At 37.8% G+C, this 20,091-nt stretch overlaps 1 protein-coding gene across 1 annotated transcript in view; it reads left to right on the top strand.

The window, feature by feature from the left end:
* arpc2 (actin related protein 2/3 complex subunit 2) overlaps window positions 1-20,091 on the top strand; it is a 30,868-nt gene that overhangs the window by 9,117 nt on the left and 1,660 nt on the right. Inside the window, exons 2-9 of the mRNA XM_003214929.4 lie at window positions 6,346-6,380; window positions 7,030-7,142; window positions 10,310-10,355; window positions 10,955-11,141; window positions 11,952-12,045; window positions 14,702-14,828; window positions 17,962-18,062; window positions 18,896-18,996. Coding sequence (XP_003214977.3) covers window positions 6,346-6,380; window positions 7,030-7,142; window positions 10,310-10,355; window positions 10,955-11,141; window positions 11,952-12,045; window positions 14,702-14,828; window positions 17,962-18,062; window positions 18,896-18,996 — 804 coding nt within the window. The remainder of the gene's footprint in view (window positions 1-6,345; window positions 6,381-7,029; window positions 7,143-10,309; window positions 10,356-10,954; window positions 11,142-11,951; window positions 12,046-14,701; window positions 14,829-17,961; window positions 18,063-18,895; window positions 18,997-20,091) is intronic.

The following is a 20,091-nucleotide window of genomic DNA, read 5'->3' as shown; positions in this document are numbered from 1 at the left end:
GAATCACTGTAGAGAAGCAGACTGGCCGATGAGAGGTTGGTACAGTAGCGGAAGAGCTATAAAGCAATGTTTTTATTCTGTCCTATCCTTGGAAACTGGACCTCTTAAGGCAGCTGAACTAGCACTGTTTCAGACTGAATCAGTGATTTATGGTTTTCCTTGCATCTGGTGCAGTTCTGTATACCCTTTTTGGGGATCAGGACGGTCATCCTCAAAGAAAAAATCTATTACTTAAAATTTCACTATGTAAGCTGTACCAATTCCTTATATCAATTTTAGTACAGTCTAAGGAAGTTTAAAATGTAGGTTTGAACAAGCTTTTGACTGCATAGCTATGGGACTGCTTTACTGCTCATTTTTAATACTGTCATTTCCTGTCCTAATACTGCGTTTTTGGCACCATTTTATTGCCAAATTCCACCATAATCTATATTTATTGGTGCATCCTGTCCTGTAGTTTTGCACAGCCGTGTAGATTCTGTGGACTATGAACTGATCCCTTGGGTAGTGTAAGCTATAAGCTTTTAAATGGCATTTTGTTTGTCCTGCAGGAATGAGGGATTACATTGGTCTGGAATCCTCAATTTCCTTTATTATTCAGGCCAGACATTAACGGTGATCCAAGTGATTTCCTAATTAGACTGCCTTTCCCCTGCATGACCCCCCCCTCCCCCAAAAGTCTATCTAATATAGCAGATGAGAAGCAAGTTCTGTGCAAGATAATTTCTCAATTTCTCATTTTATTAATTTACTGTTAGGCTCAGGCATTTAGTTTATGTCGAAATGAAAATTGAGGATATGCTGTCAGATGGGGATTTGACATTGGTTTTAAGCACGTGCTGGCTTAGCTCCATCCTCTCTGTCCATCTGTGTTATTGGTTGGCCCTTCAAAGCTAAGACTGACTTGGGAGTTCCAAAAGTGCAGTGACTTTGTTTAAAAATAGTGCACACTGATCACTGATTGTAGGAAGAAATTAGATTGACCAAAACTGTTTCTCATCATCTCCAGTATTCGGGTAGATGTCCTTGGAATCAGAATCAGAGAGGATTCGAATGACCTGTGCTCAGTGCCCATTAGTGTTAATGGGAAAAACAGACAGCTGCCTTTGGCTGAAACTGCTGCTGTTTTTAGCTTCCTGAGTTCAGATGAGCTTGTCAAAAACAGGTCTGACTTGCATTTAGAGTCAGTAACAGGAAGGGAGCTGACTGCTGGGTGGTATTTTTGGTTTCTTGCTTCTTCCTTTTTTTTGTACTCCTTAGGGCTGAATGCAATGAAGATAAAAGCGCTCTGTGTCCTCATGTTTCAGGTGGCTTCCCCTGTAGGAAGCTCACAAAGAAATGAGGATACAGAACCCTTCATTAATCCATGTGGAAGAAAGCAGTGCTTTGTTTCAAAGTTTGAAAATGCATGCAGTTGTGTTAGATAGCCTGTTTGAAGTAATTTGGATTGCGAATGCATCAGGAGTAGCGAATGGAACCAGCATGTAATCTATGCAGAAAATATGGTAGTGTACCAAAATTAAACAGCTCAGATCTTCAAACAGTAGATTGTGAGACTTCTATTGCTTAAATAGGTGGTCCAGAATTCTCAGTTGTATAGGTTGTTTGTAGACCAGTTCATGTTTTCTTAACATCTTTATCAGAAGTGTACGTACAGTAGAGTCTCACTTATCCAAGCTAAACGGGCCGGCAGAAGCTTGGATAAGCGAATAACTTGGATGATAAGGAGGGATTAAGGAAAAGTCTATTAAACATCAAATTAGGTTATGATTTTACACATTAAGCACCAAAACTTCATGTTATACAACAAATTTGACAGAAAAAGGAGTTCAATACGCAGTAATGTTATGTTGTAATTACTGTATTTACGAATTTAGCACCAAAATATCATGATATATTGAAAACATTGACTACAAAAATGGCTTGGATTATCCAGAGGCTTGGATAAGCGAGTCTTGGATTAGTGAGACTCTACTGTACTTACAAAGATGGGGAAAATGTAGCCCTACCAGTCAGTGGAATATCCATCAAGACTGGAGGTTTTTAATTTTAAAAAATGGATGAATATTTGCTCAGTCAACCACAAAAACATACACAATGTGATGGTTGGGCTTTATTTGCTCTTCACAACCTCCCAAAAGCTGATAATAGTATGTAACACAATTTTTGTTTCTGGATTATAAACGTCATTTCCTAATTGGTTCTGTTATAAAAATACGGGAAACATTAAACTGCAAAAACTACATCCTGGAGGAGATTTTGTTACAGTTTTTCAATGAATATCTTATAGAGTCTCAATCAGTTCAACATAGTTTGTGGCAGCCACAAAAACAAAGTTTCTGGAGTATAACAACTACTTTCAAAGTAAGTATTGTACAAGTGAACAGAAAATAACACTTTCAAACTAGGAACATATGTTTTCAAATTTTGTTACATAGTGTAATTATTCTGAAATAAAGGTTTAAATTAAAACATAATTTATTTTATTGTATTTTGAACCTGCTTTTTCCCCAAAATCAGACTCAAAGCAGATCTTCTACAGTGGGACTCAAAATGGAACTGAGAGGTTCAAAATTTAACAAAGATGACTAGAATGCTGCTTGTAGCTCTATTTTTGCATCAGCAAGGAGAATGCAGTTGCCCAGTCTTATTAAAATGGATCATCTTAGAAACCTAGGACATACTGTACAGTGTTCCCTCACTTATTGCGGGGTTTAGGTTCCAGGACCACCCGCAATAAGTGAAAATCCTCAAAATAGGGTCGCTATATTTATTTTAATATTTATACATTATTACAGTAGTTATACACTATTTTAAGTCTTTATCAACCAATCGTGTGTTGATAAATCGTCTCCTTCTCCTCCTGTTGCCTCTTGGGCTCCTTTTCTCTTCCTTTGGCTTCTCCTTTCTCCCTTCCTTAGGCTGTAAATTGTCATATTTTATGATTTATAATAGTCTTTTAGAGTTTATTGAAAACCGTGAAACGGCAAATCCGCGAAAAGTGAACCGCGAAGTAGTGTGGGAACACTGTACTTCTGTATAAATTAAGAAATCAACCCCCAGAAACTAGGTTAACTTACCTATGGGTCTGGGTAAGTACTGTATTTTAACTCTTATTAAAAATGGAACCATCTCTGAATAGAGAGTTGAAAGGCAATAGCCTAGTCCAACCTTAGAGAAACTAAAAGAAGCACCAAGCCATTGTACTCTCACAACTCATTTGAATAGAAGCACCAAAAAACTGGCACCATTTTTCTGCTTCCGCATTCATAAGGGCCAGAAGTGGCACCGGTTCTTTGGCGCTTCCTTTCAAGAGCACTGAGAAAGTTGGTGCCTCTTTTAGTTTTTCCTAGGACGAACTGAGCTCTTGCTTTTTGCCACTCTGCTCAGAGAAGAGGATACAGTAGTTCCTTTTTGATCAGAGTCCTCTGAGCAGAATGCTGAAAGGCCTTACCCAACGCCTGGTTGGGAAAATGCCAGTAAGGGGCTTCCCCATCCACATGGAATGACCCTTAATTTATCCACAAAATCCATAAATATGGTTCCAGAACCTGCTCTTGATTTATACATTGGTATATATGGCACTCTGTTGTACGGTGGTAGCACTAAAATCTCTGAGGAATGCTTTTTCCGTTGAGGCCTCTTCTGGCCTTGAAATTTCATTTTGTGCTGAAAGTACCAAACAGTTCTGCCATGTTCCTTTCAAAATATATTAATGAAGTTCAGTGTCCAGTGTGTTGAACACTATCCCCTCAAAAGTCCATAGCCTTCCAGACCTCTGTTATAAAATTATTAATGAGAAGCAGAAGACATGAAGTAATGCATTTCTTCATGTTTATGTGTTCCTTCTTGTATATCTTATCTGAAAACCTGCCCAGAAGAGCAAGGAGAAAATGTGAGCAAACAGGAAAACCCCTCTCCTTGCCCTCTGTTCCCATCCCATACTAGTTGAAACGGCTTTGAGGAGAAGCCGGAGGATTATATGAGTGACAGACGGAGAATCCTCACATCCTGTTATGATACCCTTCTCTGCCTCTTTGAGCTCATAGAGCATAGGATAAAAAATGGGAAAGAGCCCAAATACTCTGGAGGCACCAGATCCCAACTGATCTTGGAAGCTAAGCATTGTCAACCCTGGTTAGTACTTGGTTGGGAGTCTGTCAATGACTACCTGGCACTGTTAGCTATATTTCAGAGGGAGGCAATGACAAACCCACCTCTAAGAAAACTCTGTTAGAATTTGTGAAGTTGCTATAAATTAATAAGCAGTGTGAAGGCATATACATCCCCACAAACCAGGAACTGGGACACAGTAGAGAAGGAAACTGACATGCTTAAAATTGCCCATCAGAGGTTTAAGTTGTATCTTTTCAGGTAACTGAAACAAAGAGATTTGAGTGGATCTTCCACTGCGGGTGAAGGGGGCTACTTACCACCACTGCTTGTCTTATGCCGGTGTTCTTAAATTTCCCATTGCTTCACCTCTTTGATTCTTTTCTGTTAGTCTTTAAATACCATTTGAGTTAATCATACATTGGGTAAACGAATTTGCCTTTTGGTTTCCATGTTATCATAAAATCTGACCTTGTTTCAAAAAAGAATTCTAGAATACTTTGAGCTGATGATTCTTGGTTTAATTGTCTGCATGGGTGCATTTAATGTTCACATAATCTGTGCACTAGGAGTGATTTTGGTGAGAACTGAGAACTAATCTAATGCGTGGGTGAGAGCCTGCCTGCCTTCAAAATGAGTAGAAGACAACTAGTAAGCTGCCTTTTTTACCCCAATCTCAGACTACCAGTCAGATTTAGCTCTGTGGTGATGATACATGATTCCAAATGGAATTCATCTTCTGCTCTTCATCGATAAGCAGTAAACAGAGATTAGAATCATAGAATCATAGAATAGTAGAGTTGGAAGAGACCACATGGGCCATCTAGTCCAACCCCCTGCTAAGAAGCAGGAAATCGCATTCAAAGCACCCCCGACAGATGGCCATCCAGCCTCTGCTTAAAAGCCTCCAAGGAAGGAGCCTCCACCACGGCCCCGGGGAGAGAGTTCCACTGTCGAACAGCTCTCACAGTGAGGAAGTTCTTCCTGATGTTCAGGTGGAATCTCCTTTCCTGTAGTTTGAAGCCATTGTTCCGTGTCCTAGTCTGCAGGGCAGCAGAAAACAAGCTTGCTCCCTCCTGCCTATGACTTCCCCTCACGTATTTGTACATGGCTATCATGTCTCCTCTCAGCCTTCTCTTCTGCAGGCTGAGATTAGTTTGTAAGCATGTGGGAATTGTTCTATATTCAGAATACAAAGCTAAAATTGAGATCTTAATTTGTGATGTAGTTGTATTTTATTCTCCCAAGATTCACGTGGTTGGCAAAGAGTGCAAAGAGTCATCTCTTGGTGACTAGAAATTATTTCCAATATAGTAACTGTGTTTTCTTTTTCATGCCCTTGATACATATTTAGAATTTTCTGCAAGATTTTAAACTGGTCAGTTAAGTTTTGCTTATTGTTCTGCTGTTGGCTCAAACGAAGAGGATATTATCCAAACCAAAAGGGAAGGGGTGGGCAAGAAAAATTGTAAGGATTATTGTCCTTATTTTGTGGCACTCATTAATGTAGCTTAAGAAACTTCACAGATATTTTTCCACTTAATAATATTTATAAAAAATAATGAAGTTAAGATTCTGGTTCTCCTGTTTACTCATGCATAACATAATAATTAAAGCATGGCAATCAAAAGCCTGGATTGCAATTGTTAGTATTCTTCAGTAATGGTTATCATGCCAAGGTTCCTGAAACAATTGAAGTGACAATTATTATGTAGCATTGTAGATAAGAGGTTTGACTTCTCTCATGCTCCTTTTACAGTTGCATCTTCCTGTTCAGCAAAGTATCAGAAATGCACATTATTAGCCTATAGCATATGAAAGAGCTGTATTTTTCTATTCTGAAAGTAAATGGGTTTTGAAAATCTGTGGGCCAAGGTGAAAAATAACCATAGTCACTTGGGTATCAGAGGCTGGTAAGATTTTTTTGTATGTTATCCAACAACATTACCAGTGTGTTGCATTCTCTTAATACATTTGGATATGCTAAAAGTATGATATGGGGAAGGTGGAAGTTGTTTTGTCATATATGTACTTTAGTATGTTTTAACTTTTGCATTTTATGTTTTATTGTTGATATTGTGTGTTTTATGTGCTGGGAAATGCTTTGGGACCTGCCGTAGAGAAAGGTGGGGTGAAAATATCTTAAATAAAATAAAATGTCTGATTCATTGTGTCTCCAGCTCCTGTGAACTTTATTTAAATTCTAACTGCTGTTCTTTTTCTGTCCTCCAGAAACAAACCTGAGGCTGTAGAAGTAACATTTGCAGGTAAGTCCCATTCTCTCAAATTGCTGGGGAAAGGAATAATTTTAAGTGAAATAAAAAGATTTTGTGGGTCATTTCCATCCGCAGGCCCATCTCTTTTCTGTGTTCACATTGGCTCAGTTCACCTGTATAAAATGAGCTCTATTTCTGAAGTTTCAATGTCTAATAGTGAGGTGTCCATTACCCATCCTGTTGGAGTTGATATATTACTGACGGCATCTTGTTCTGTTGTGGCAAGGTTGGAAAAAGTGTGGCTTCCAAGGCTGTTTAAAATGTCCATTATCAAAAATAACATACAAATATATACATATCAATCTATAATCCATATTTTGGGGTATATGTAGATATATTGTATTGTAATTTTTTATCCAGACTTTTCAAAGAAAATTGCAGATCAATGAAAGAAACTGTGAAATGATAAACTAAGAAGCAAATCTTAGTCCATCTGTGTCAGTTGTAACTTGAGAAATGTTTTCTTCTTTGATATCTGTCGTCTGGTCTGCTGTTTCTGGTATCTTTAGTAGCAGTATACACAAGCACCACAAAACTTTTGTGTTGCTAGTACCCCATTTTCGAATGCTTTGTCTTCAAAAATAGAATAAAGTTGAAAGTAATGCAAGCACCATGCATCTCTCAAACCCTTTTCTCCTAGATTTTGATGGAGTCCTTTACCATATTTCCAATCCTAATGGTGACAAAACAAAGGTTATGGTCAGTATTTCTCTAAAATTCTACAAAGAGCTCCAGGAACATGGTGCTGATGAGGTAAGTATGAATATCTTGATTGTGTTATTCAAATGCATATGCCTTAAGTAACCTTATGTGGTTGCATTTTATAATCCTGTAACATAAAAAAACTCTATGGTCATTTTTATAATAAAATTGACTTGATATTTTATGATATTATCATTATCATGTATTTATTTATTTAGCACCCGCACTGTACATGGCACTTCACCAGTCAAAGAACAAACAAACAGTTCCATACCCAGAGATGTAAAATCTGAGTAAGACATGGCACTAAAGGAAAAGAAAATAGCAGACTTAGAAGGGATTAAGCAAAGGCTGCCTCTCCTTACCCTGTGCAGCCAGTACAGTGGCAGTTGGGATGAAAGGAAATCTTTCATCTACTTACAGATCTAAGCTAGATGGAGCTGTGTCTTGGTCTTCTCTCCTTCCAAGGCCAGAGCAGTGGCAGTTGAAGTGGCTATTTCATCATTTTCTGGGCCTGGGCATGGTAGAGCTGTATCTGCCTCTTCTTCCCTTCCTCCAAGACCAGGGCGGTGACAGGATGGAGAAGAGAGCTTTCATTTGTTATTGTCAGGGTGTTATCATTGGGCTTTGAATGATAACACTGAGGAAGCAGGGATTTTTACTGCTTCCAAGTGCCTTTGAAATCTCTTACGAACTTTATCACTTCCATTCCCAACATATCGCTTTTGGCACAAGCTTGCTGTATAAAACATTTCAAGACACTGAATTGGTGCTTTAACAGTTCAAACTAGTGCAGCCAGACCAGATGTTTTGCAAAATCTACTACTTGTTTTTCTGAACAGGTGATGGACTTTATTAACTAAATAGTGAACCCAGTAGAACATGGATTATGGTAGAATTTGGAACTTGATTGCTTTTAATTAAAGGTAATAAAAGTAGGCATTGTTAGTTCACCTATTAACCACTACTACTAAGCAGTGCAGTTCAGACATAATCTGGAATTTTGTCTTTGATTTAGATAGCCCTAATTTGTGAAAGTTAGCTATAATTCTCGTTCTTACTGACTTGCTCAGATATTCAGATCTTTCACACCCTGAAAGAAAGAGCCATGTTAGTCTGTTGCAGCATAAAAGGGGAGAGGGGGAGGGGATCTAGCCAGATCTTTCAGACTAGTTGATTTATATTCGAGAATGAATTTATATGGTTATTAATCTACTTCCTCAGATACACTGATATCACCCTATCAGCACATCTAAGGATGTTAATTCCTATCCATGAAAGCTCATGTTAAAATATAAATCAGTCAGAAAGGGGGTGCTAGATTTCATGTTACTATCTTCCTTTTTATTCTGTGATCACGTTCAGATGGCAGATTCTTTCCTGGAGATAGGCATTGATTTCATCCTTCTAATAGCTAATATAAATGTTAAGTCTTTTGGAGACTGCTTAGGCTGTAGTGTTGACTACTGGTTTCACTATGCTATAACCATGATTATTTGCTTGTGATATGATAGTAAGGTGTTTCCATAGTACTAAATGAAGAAAAATTAAAGTTCTGAAGTAACAATGAATTTCTACCTCCAGTGGCACCTCTCTTTCAGTTAATGAACCTCTAGTATTTTTCTAAACCCTGCCTGTTAGTAAAAATACAAATTAGAGGTAGCTGAAAGTAGTCTCTACTGCTCATGTAGACATTATTACTTGGTTTGGGCTGTGCTTCTAAAAGATTGGAGGTATTTTTGGGAGGACGTTTGCAGAAGCTCAAAGTGCTATTCCTGCTCTAACAGGGCTTTCAAAGTTTCCCCACCCACTCTTAGTACTAATTCTGCTTGTAGCATACAAGGGCTCATTCAGTGTCTGCAGCTGATGTGTGAAGTAGCAAGTTTGGTTCATGTTGAGCCATAGATATTTTCCGAAGAGCCATTTATGGTAGAAAAAGCAGTCCTTAACTATGCCTTGTGGTTGAATCTCTCAGCAGAAAGTGTGACTCAGTTCCTGAAATGGTTTTCAGATGTTGCGTAACTTGAGAGAGTTCATGCTACATTGCTTAGGAAGAACAGATGCTGCAACCAGTATGAGGCTATATAGAAAACATTTCATGAAATTGCTGGAGCCACTTATAAGGACCATCTGAGAAGAGCCTTAAAAATGCCCAGCAGAGCAAAGGAACACAATGGCTACTTTCCCAGTCTTAGGATGGCAAAGAGGGGACAATCATTTGGTCGTTTGTTTTTTTTTATCTGAATGGAAGCTTGCGTGTCAAAAAAGGCACTAGCATTTGCCCATCTATTTGCTCCAAATTTTCTCCCACATACCTAAGGTAGGGTGCAGTTTAATTTGGTTGACAAATTTAGAATCCTTTGGGTTGAGGTAAAAAGGGAACATGATTTCAAACAGAAGACCAAAGAGTGGATGAAAGAAAGCTGTTTTCCACCCAGTAACTCTGTTCAAGAATCTGTCTCATAAACAATGTGACCATTGGTTTTTAAAGAGCTCTTTAGCAAGTAATGTCTAGTTACATCTTTTCTGGCTTTCAAAGCAGATAAATTAAAGGTAGAAAAAGTCACATCAAGCATATGGTATCATATGGTGATTAGTGTGAAGTGATTAATGTCTGGAGAGTCCTGCTGCTGCTTTACCAGTGTGCATTTTACAGTATTTCAACTCTTACACTCTCATCCTTCTTTTCAGAATGACTTCCCTTCTCTCTGTCCAACTTCTGCCATTTAATGATTGTATGGCCATTTAAAACATCAGTGTTTTGCCCCCATTCTGTTTGACTAGGGAATCTTTAATAGAACTAATATGGTAAATATACCTCCTATCTGACCAGTTACTTTTCTTGGCCAGCATAATTCAATTAAGAATGAGAGGAACAGAGATTTTCCTCCATATGTTTTCAATTAAAGTTCCACCATCACTTATGATTTTCCACTCTGTGTGGGCATGAGTAGATACGGTCATGATCCTACCCTGCTGTAATTTTTCATCATGCAACATAAATCCCAGGATTTTGTCACCAGTCTTGTCTTGCATAATGAGATGGCAGAGAAGAATGTCAGGATTCCTGAAAATTGCTTTCTGGATCAGAAATACCGCTAGTTTACTAGAGAGTTAAAGAGTTTTTAAGAGTAGCACGTTTGTGAAGGACAGAAAAGTGATTAAGAGAGCAGAAGGAAATATATGTTAAAGCTCACAGAATTTTGTCTCTTTCCTAGTTGTTGAAGAGAGTGTACGGAAACTACTTGGTAACTCCAGAGTCTGGTAAGACTTAGCATACTTTATGCCTTGATACTTATTCTGTTTGCAAGTCCAGTGTAATTATTCCCTGCTTTTTATAAAGTAAAATTATGGTGCATTTTTAAGCCAGCTTGCAGTTGGGATCTCCTTGTCGCTGTGCTAGATTTTAAAATAACCACACAGCCCCCTTCTGTGTTCCACAGGGAAGCTGAGAATATCATAGCTGTATTTCAGAGCAGTGAAACTTATTATTCTGAATCCACCCCCAAATGTACCCCCACTCCTGTAGTTAGAGATTCTTTGTTCTGGGTAAAAAGACTGACAGGCACCCAGGAGCTCTGGAAAACCATGGTTACCTGTGATAGTGCTGCTTCCCACTCATTCATTACAAAACATAGAGGCAGAAATAGTTTCTGCCAGGGTGGGAGAATGGAACAAAAATTTCCTTGTGTGGAGGGAAAGGGCATGCTTAATGGACCACAGTTTATTAGAATGTGTTTCCACTGAAGACTTGGAAAGAGATAATCTATGACAGACTGATCATACTGTGTTGCTTTCTCCACTGTTCTAAGTTTGACCAGAGAAGGGAAAGTTGTGACTGCTGTGTTGTTTATCTGTTTTAGGATACAATGTTTCTTTGCTATATGACTTGGAGAACCTTCCTGCTGCCAAAGACTCCATTGTGCATCAAGCAGGCATGCTGAAGCGCAACTGCTTTGCTTCGGTCTTTGAGAAGTATTTTAAGTTCCAAGAGGAAGGAAAAGATGGAGAGAAGAGGGCAGTCATTCACTACCGAGATGATGAGACTATGTAAGAAATAACTAGATTTTTATCTCCCTTATCTTGAAATTGTTTTCCAACCTTGGCATTTAGAATGGCCAAAACATTATGTGTTCATTGATGCATTGTTTGTCACCCACAATCTCTTCAGCGTTTAGGTGGGTGAGCAGCAAATATATATCTACTTGCCCATAGGTAGGTCTTGACATTGGTTGTGCTTTTGGACTCATTGTTACATATACACAGTAAAAGTCATAGTAGCTCATAGATGTTCCCAGATATATATTAGTTGGAATATTCCTAATAATTTATAATAATCCTTGGTGGAGGGATATATGATGATATATGAACTCAACTTGCACGCAGTTGTGTTGCCGGGAAATCAAAGTTAGACTAGTGTTTCCTGGAGAATTCCCACTCATGAACTAGTCTAAATAAAACAGCTGAAGATGGCTTTTAAAGTGCATCATTCACATATATCAGCTTGCCCCACAATTTGTAGGACTCCCCATATTATTACCAGTTTTGAAGGATAACTATTATTTCATGTGCACAGTCACCCTTGGCGTGGAAAAGATATGGTATGTATCATGCTGTAGACAGAAGCTTGTGGCTTATGGTAAATTGTCAAGCCATTTTATATTTTGGTAAGTGAGGTCAGAAAGATTCCAAGTTTTGGTGGTTCTTTTAATCAGCTCTATAAATTACATTGGTGAACTGAATCATAAAGACTATTAAATAGTTGGTAAATTGCCATTGTTTTTAAAATCTTATGCACCTACAGAATTCTCTGTGTTGAAGATTTTAAATCTTTAGTATTCTTTTCACCTCCTTTTTTAGGTATGTTGAATCAAAGAAGGACCGTGTCACAGTTGTTTTCAGCACGGTATTTAAGGATGACGATGACGTAGTGATTGGAAAGGTATTCATGCAGGTATGTCACTTCAGATTCTGTAGACCTCTAATGGATTATGACTAGCACATTTATATCAGAAATACTATAGTCTTTCAAGAGAACTCCTTCCCCCCCAGTAAGATTGATACTGTGGATGCATTTGGAAACTCAACTTGCTAATGCAAACATTATTATAAATACATGCAGTCACTAGGTTTTATATAACAACATTCTTCCTGCAGATATATAATCCATTCTACTATATATGCATGTATAATTGTAGAAATCTAGTAAAAAAACCAACCCAAAAAACCTGGGTCAACTTATCCATGTGTCAGTGTGTGTATCTTATCTCTTATAAAAATAAAGATCATCACCTTCTCTGTAGAGTGGTGGAAGGGAAGAGCTTACTCCATCCTAGAAGGATCTAAAAGAAGCACCCACTTTCTCTACTATGGTACCACCTCTGGTCTTGTTGAATGCCTGGGTTGGAAAATGGTAGTGGCGGCTATGAATGGCTGGCATCCTGAGGCAGCCTTGATGCTTTCCCCTCTGTAGAATTACCATCAATTTATCTATTGATCATATCAAAATCCATAATTTTGGCCCCTAAAACTGACTCACAAATTATACACAAAGTCTACATGTATGGGCATATACAGTAAATTACTGTAAGAGGGTTGGAAAATATATTCACATTCTGTTTTTAATAATTGTATATCATTACTATATGAGACAAATATAATTTGTTTTATATCTTTTGCTACAATGTTAGATAAATATCTTAGTAAATTGTTGTGTGCCTTCAAGACATTTTTAACTTATGACAACCCTAAGGTGATTGTATCACAGGTTTTTAAGAAGGATTTATTTAGGGGGGCTTGGCTTTAGCTTCCCCTGAGGCTAAGAGATGGCCTTGCCCAAGTTCACCTAGTGGGCTTCAATGGCCAAACAGAAATTCAGTCTGTGGTCTCCAGAGTCCAGTGCTCAAACCACTGCACCACAATTACTCTCTACTTTAATAAATACTAAAATGAATTAACCAAATGGTTAGTGCAGAACATTAGACTGGAAACACTATAAATAACTGGGTGGAGTAGTCTAAAAGCAGAAGCAGGAAAACCTGCATATAGAATGCAGCAATAATTATTCCTGCTGTTTTTTTTCTGCATGTACTGTGCTCTCTGAAGCATTTACTAAAAGACTGTTCTTCAGAGCCATAGGAGTTCCTGTTGAGAAACATTAGCATACATGCCCTCTAATAATACAGCATGTTTTACATGAGGTTCATACAACTGTTCTTTCTGTATCAAACTGTTGTTAATTACATGGTCAGTTCTGTTATGTGTGCTTTCCTAAGTTAAATCAAGAGGCCATGTTAAAGATTCAAGAATTCAGCAACAGAACATACACTCATAATCCTAAAAACATCTACTCAATGGCCCTTCCTTTCAGGAGTTTATTTCCACTGCACTCTTGAAGGCAAGAATAAGTCTTAGTTGAGCGTGTCCAATTTTTAAATTCATCAACCAGTCACAATATGCTGTCAATGAAATTGCATTTTGTCATATAGATATCACAGGTTACTATTAATGGAAGCATACTCTTTGTCTCTTTATTTAAAATTATTTTGTGCATTTATTTATTAACTACCCACATATGGGACAGTATTCCTGTTTAAACTTGATGCGATATAGATGTGAAATAGTCACATCATATATTGGAAAGATCCTTATATTCTACATCAGTGTTTCTCAAACTCTGCTCCTCCAAGTGTTTTGGACTTCATTTCCCACAAATCCCAGCCAGCTAACCAAATGTTAGGAATTGTGGAAGTTGATGTCCAAAACATCTGAGGGAGCAGTTAGAGAAACTCTGTTCTACATGAATATTTTTCCAGAATGTTACAGTTTATTAATTCTGCATAGTATAAAAATTGCTTTAAGTTTGGTTGTTAATATAAAATTCAGCTTTTAAACATTGCTTTATTTATTTATTCATTTGGCACTTTCAAGTAATTTTCAAGTTAGTTGCCATTGAATTTCTTAAGGATGAGAGAATTTGACTTGTTCAAGGTCTGTCCAAACAGAGTTTTGAACATTGTCCTCACAGAATCCTAGTATAACATTCAAAACACTACATCACCAAGTATATACCTGGTTTAACTAGTCCAGCCAAGCACTCCTTGAAACAGGTGTATACACTGATAAAAGAAATTGACTTGGTAGTGAGCAATATGGCTGTAAAGCACCTAATCCAAGAGCAAATGTAACCCTTTGAAAAACAGTTCCCAGCTAATATTTCATGGCCTAGTCAAAATTTCTATATCTTATTTCAAATGGATCTCTCACATTCATTTTTTATCTTCACCATACTCATGGACTTGCAGGCAAATGTGGGTAATTTGAGTAATTAGTCACAAGTGTAACACAGTTCTGATACTCAAATTGGTTTTAGCACCATATTAAAAAATCTATATGGGGGAGAGGGAGGGGAAGTCTTAGAAGTTGACAGTGCCACAATGTTTTGATTCCAGGATGAGACATGACTGAAGCTTCAAAATTTTAAGCATTTTAGTGGGTGGAGAAGTAAGACCTAACATTGGCAACCTCCATTCCTGAGAATGGAAAACAGGCTTAGAAAGGGAATACCTGCTGTTAGATTTCTAATAAAAATGTGTTCTCTTTCATCTCAGGAGTTCAAGGAGGGTCGCCGTGCCAGCCACACAGCCCCCCAAGTGCTCTTCAGCCACAGGGAGCCCCCCTTGGAGCTAAAAGATACAGATGCAGCAGTAGGGGATAACATTGGATACATCACCTTTGGTAAGTGGGTAACATTTTCACCTAAGTAAGAGTTTGAAGACATCACAACGTGAAAGCTGTTTTCTCTTATAAATACCATTCAGCTTGAAATTCAACCTTTTCATGATGTGACCAATTGCTCACATAGTTCAGGAGCTGACAGGACAATGGAAATTGCCTTTCCTTGTGATCTGGGTGAGAATTATGTGTTTGTTCATACGTTGTTGAACTGAAATGTCTAGCAGTTGTAGCCGGCTACACAATTCCCACTCTTGTCTAACAGCCCTGGTGGGTGACTGTTGCTAAAATGTTTTGTTGGAAGTCTCGGTGTAGTTGCAGAATACCTAGAATACTGTCCTAGTTTGCTAATTGAAGTTATTCTGTACCAAAGACATAAGAAGGGGTGTCTGGATCATAAGCCAATCCATGCCCCTCAAGTTTTATTCATGACATCTTGCAGGAGACCGGACCAGCTGGGTCCAGGAGCTGATTGTTTCCTCCCTGTAAGTGGAGTTGTTCATTGTGAGATTACTCCTTACAAAACAACTCTGGACCCAAAAAATTCAACTTCCAATAATTGCTTTGTAGCCAAACAAATGTCCCATAGTACTTTAGGCACTCTTGGATGACACTAAATAATTGGATCTGTTGCGATCCAGTTTCGTATGTAGTATTGCTATCAAAACTTGGGTCTTGCTTATCCTGATGGAGAAACAGAATTAGAAATATAGCTGGATCATTCATTCTTCTGAGCCATTCAGCAATTCTTGGTAACATGAGCCATCGTATTTTTCTACATCCCATGCCAAATTGGAGTCTGAAATCAATGTGGGATTAGATAATATTCAGTCTAGACAAGAAGTAGTACTGTTGGCATGTGGCTTAAATATGGAATGTCTAAACCTGTTCATACTGGGCATTAAAGTTGCAATCCCCCTTTAAAAATATGTTCACAGATTGTTGTGCTATTAGCATCTGATATGGTTGAATCACATAGCATACCATGTCTATTGTTCCAGTTTTGGTTGTTGCAGGTGGTGGTGCCCCTTTCAGAGCAGCAGTGAATACACGTCAGGCTTTAATACAGACTTTAAAGGGATTATCCAGGGTCTATAGGTCTCCAAAATAGGTTCAGCACCTTGGAAAGTGGCTTTAAAGCTATCCAGAACTGAGAATGAATTTACTGCTTTGATCATTGCTGGTTCCCAGAAAAAGAGAGACTAGACACTAGTACTTCCTGATGACATCCACATTGGACTACTAGTGTAATGTGTTGTACATGTGGCTATCTTCTGACAATTTTTCAAATGTTCATAAATGTTAACATAGGCCTAGCCTCAGAGTGGTAACAGTAAAAGGTGGAATATGATTTATTATGTCAAATAAGTCTTGGCTACCTTGTAAGGAAAGAAAAATGATTTCAGTTCTTGCACCCTTTGGAGGAGATATGATGGTTATATATGATATTAGCTCAAAATCTGAAGATCTTTTGTGGTTCTCCAATCCTGATTTCTAGTGCATTTGACTATTTTTGAAGATCTGGTTCAAAGGCTTCAGGTGCTGAGGGGGTGGATAAATGTGCCTGCTGTTTTGTCTGCATCCATCACATTTTCCCAAATGATATGAAAATATGACAATTTACCTCTTAAGATGCAAATAGGCTGCAGAGCTCTTTTGAAATAATTGTAATGTATCATTAGAAGCTGTGCCAGTTGTCTGTACAGAAAATAAGTTATTTGGTCCTGAAGAAAGAGATTAAATACTTGTGGATAAAATACGTTCTAATGTGAACACTTGTTTTACTATGTCATAAATTAGTGAATTTAGCCTAACAAAGTCAAAATGTATTTATTGCTGAAGAACATATGCTGACTAAAATAGGCATTTAGTGTTTCCCTCTTTTACTTACCAAGACAATTGACATAGTTCTGTAAAATGCATACTGCACCACATTAAAATCTAGATCCATTTCCAAATCCAACTTTAACTCATCATAGCTTATCACCAAGCCAAAACCTGCAAACCTCTAATTCTTGAAAACATTAAGGAAATTTTTGCCAAGACAGGCTCCTGTGTTCCTGAGAGCCTTGTCATGGGCATCATTCAGATATAGAATCCTAAGAAGTCCAACTCCGTTTCCACTTCGACAGTAGGATAAAAAAAAAACCATCCTGACAATGATATTCTTCCAGGTGCTCCTTTAACAGATCGTTTTATTGAGGTGCCTTTGCCAAGAGTTGCTTGTGATGAATTTTTGGTGACTGAGAAAAGAAATGCGGAGCCTTCTAATGAAGAGACATTTCAATAAAGTATTTGGATTCGAGAAAATACGTACTAAATGCCATCTTTGTAAATAGATCTTTGTGAAGAGTCTTTCTTAGATTCTGGCCCTAGATTACAAAATATTACATAATAGATATGTATAGGAGACTACTTTGTCTCTGGAAATACGGTTTTGTTTATCTTGCTGCCTGAGAAAAATGGGGTAGTTCAGAAAAGACTCTTCATAGAGTTGTGCATACTTTACTCTTTTAGCAGCAGCCAGGAAGTAAGGACGGCAAATAGCAAGAGAGAGATTTGAGTCAGATAAAGAAAAGTACTTAGGAAAACCCACAGTTTAAATGTACTACCACAAGATGTGGTAATAACCACCAATTTGGACACCCTTAAGAGAGTTAGACTAATTCATGGGGGATAACTGTCAGTTACTAATTATGATGGTTATGTCCCATCTCCAATATTGCAGGCAGCATGGCTCTCAATGTCAGTTGCTCACCAGCACAAGTGAAAGGCTGCTGTGACGATGGTATTCTGTTTATGGAGTTTGCACAGGCATCTGTTTAGCCACTACGGGAGAGAAATACTAGACTACTTGTGCCTTAAGTTTGGTCCAATATGGCAGCTCTTGTGATGGACAGTATCTACAATAGACCTATAAGGAGACTATACTTCTATGGACAGTGCCCTCAAGGCATCACATTCAGATGGGTTTAGCTCTGGTGTACAGTACAGAGAGAAACTCCATTATATTATTTCTGAACAAATGGCCATAACTGAATGCTGCAAAGGCTGCTGATCTTGTATATGGATGTTGACCCACAAATAGAAATATATGTAACCTACAGAAGCATTTTCTGATATGTTCTCTTTGCAGTGCTGTTCCCTCGCCATACCAATGCTGCCGCCAGGGACAACACCATCAATTTGATCCACACATTCCGGGACTACCTGCACTATCACATCAAATGCTCCAAGGTACAGAAGCAATAACATTAAAGTACAAGTGGTCAGGTAGTAGATTTGTGATTTAAGGTAGACTGGCAAGGATTTTCAGTTTTTGGTTTTGTAAGCATGGCAGCAATTTCTATCTCCCATATCCTAAATTATACTGCTGAAATAAAGAAGACTTGAGATTGCAAGAGATGTTTGTATAGAAGGACTTTGGGGATAGTCTAGTTCTGCTACTCATATTTGTTATCTCAGTATTATTTCATTCTATAAATATATGTCTTGTGTACCAGGTTGTGGATCTTGGGATTCTAAAGAAGATCTCACAGTCCTGATGCCTATCCTTTTATTTAATGTGGTCTTAATGATTCCTAATGGTTTGCAGGAATGATACTACAGTAGAGTCTCACTTATCCAACATTCTGGATTATCCAACGCATTTTTGTAGTCAATGTTTTCAAAACATCATGATATTTTGGTGCTAAATTTGTAAATACAGTAATTACTACATAGCATTAATGTGTAATAAACTACCTTTTCTGTCAAATTTGTTGTATAACATGTTTGGGTGCTTAATTTGTAAAAACATAACCTATTTTGATGTTTAATAGGCTTTTTCTTAATCTCTCCTTATTATCCAACATATTCGCTTATCCAACATTCTGCCGGCCCGTTTATGTTGGATAAGTGAGACTCTACTGTATTTTGCAAAAAACAAAAAAGTACATTATACTATTATCACAAAGCATGCCCCAGGGCCCTACAAAGCACTCCAAATTTTAAAGTGCTGTGACAGAGCCCTTCAGCTGTGTATTTTTTTGTTTTTTGTTTTTTACATTTTTCCTCAAAAAAAAAACCAGGCTTATATTCACACGCGCATGAGGGCAAAAACATCAGACTTCCTCAAAGTACTGAATCGTGCCCGGCCAGATGCAGAGAAGAAGGAAATGAAAACAATCACGTGAGTATCCAAAATACCGTTTTTTCCTTCTTCTGCTTGTGGCCTACCTTGCTCCACCATTTCAGACAACATAAAAGCAGAAGAACTCTTAAAAACCTAGTACTCTTGTCAAAATTGTGATAGCACACAGTGTTGGCTATTCTTTGTCCAAAAAAAAATTAAAGAATTCTTTTTAAAAAAATTAACCAGATAACTTCAAAATAAACCAATAGGACTGATAGTAGAGATGTGATATCCTTAACAATATCAGATACCCTTTGCCCAGAACATTAGTTTGTTCAGTTCATCAGTTGGAGAATGAATGTGTCCATAATTTTTTAAGGTTTCATGCTAACTGTAATGAACAAGTGTGCAGAGAAGGATCAATTATTTACCCTTTAGATGAAACAGAATTGTGTAGATCAGTTTCAAACCCGCTTCAAGCTGGAGACAGCCTTGGCTGGCCTTATTGAAAAGTTGACATGAAGGGAATTAGATAAATGGAAGTGGGGACGGTATTTTGCAGCAGTTCTGCTTCTAGATGCAACCTTAGAGAAACTATTGGCACTGAAAAATTATTACCTTTTCTTTTAAACGTTATTGAATCCAGTGTTTCATAGACTTCCATGCTTTTAAAATATCCACACAAAATAACTGAGTGAAATTGAGAAGGAGGCTTAGGAGCCTAGTGTCATAGCACATTTTCTATATGACGTCTTTCGCATTTACGCACTGAACAGTATCACTGAGCAGTTTCATTTCTATTTGCCCTTAACTATCAGATGTGGTACAGTCTGAAGTTGATGATGTACCAAATTATGATGAACAAATTAAAGCTCAGTCTGGAGAAATTAAATAATATGAGTGTGGATGTGTACCTGCATATTTCCTGTTTCCTCATGTGCTCTAAATTTTAGGCTTATTAGGCAAGTTCATAAGAATTCGAATTAAAGGCTGATCATGATTTGTCAAGTTGAGGATTTTGATATCTTTGTCAATTCCCTATCAGTCCTGGGAAATGCAACACAAATGAAATCAGAACTGTACTGTGGTATCAAGAGTGAAATGTTTTTATGCCCTATACAAGAGGAGGAATCTAGTCACTGGATGAATGTT

The sequence above is a fragment of the Anolis carolinensis genome, chromosome 1, assembly GCF_035594765.1.
Source record: "Anolis carolinensis isolate JA03-04 chromosome 1, rAnoCar3.1.pri, whole genome shotgun sequence".
Taxonomy (NCBI): domain Eukaryota; kingdom Metazoa; phylum Chordata; class Lepidosauria; order Squamata; family Dactyloidae; genus Anolis; species Anolis carolinensis.
Note: the sequence above shows the minus strand (reverse complement) of the source record. Positions and strands in the feature narration are given on the sequence as shown.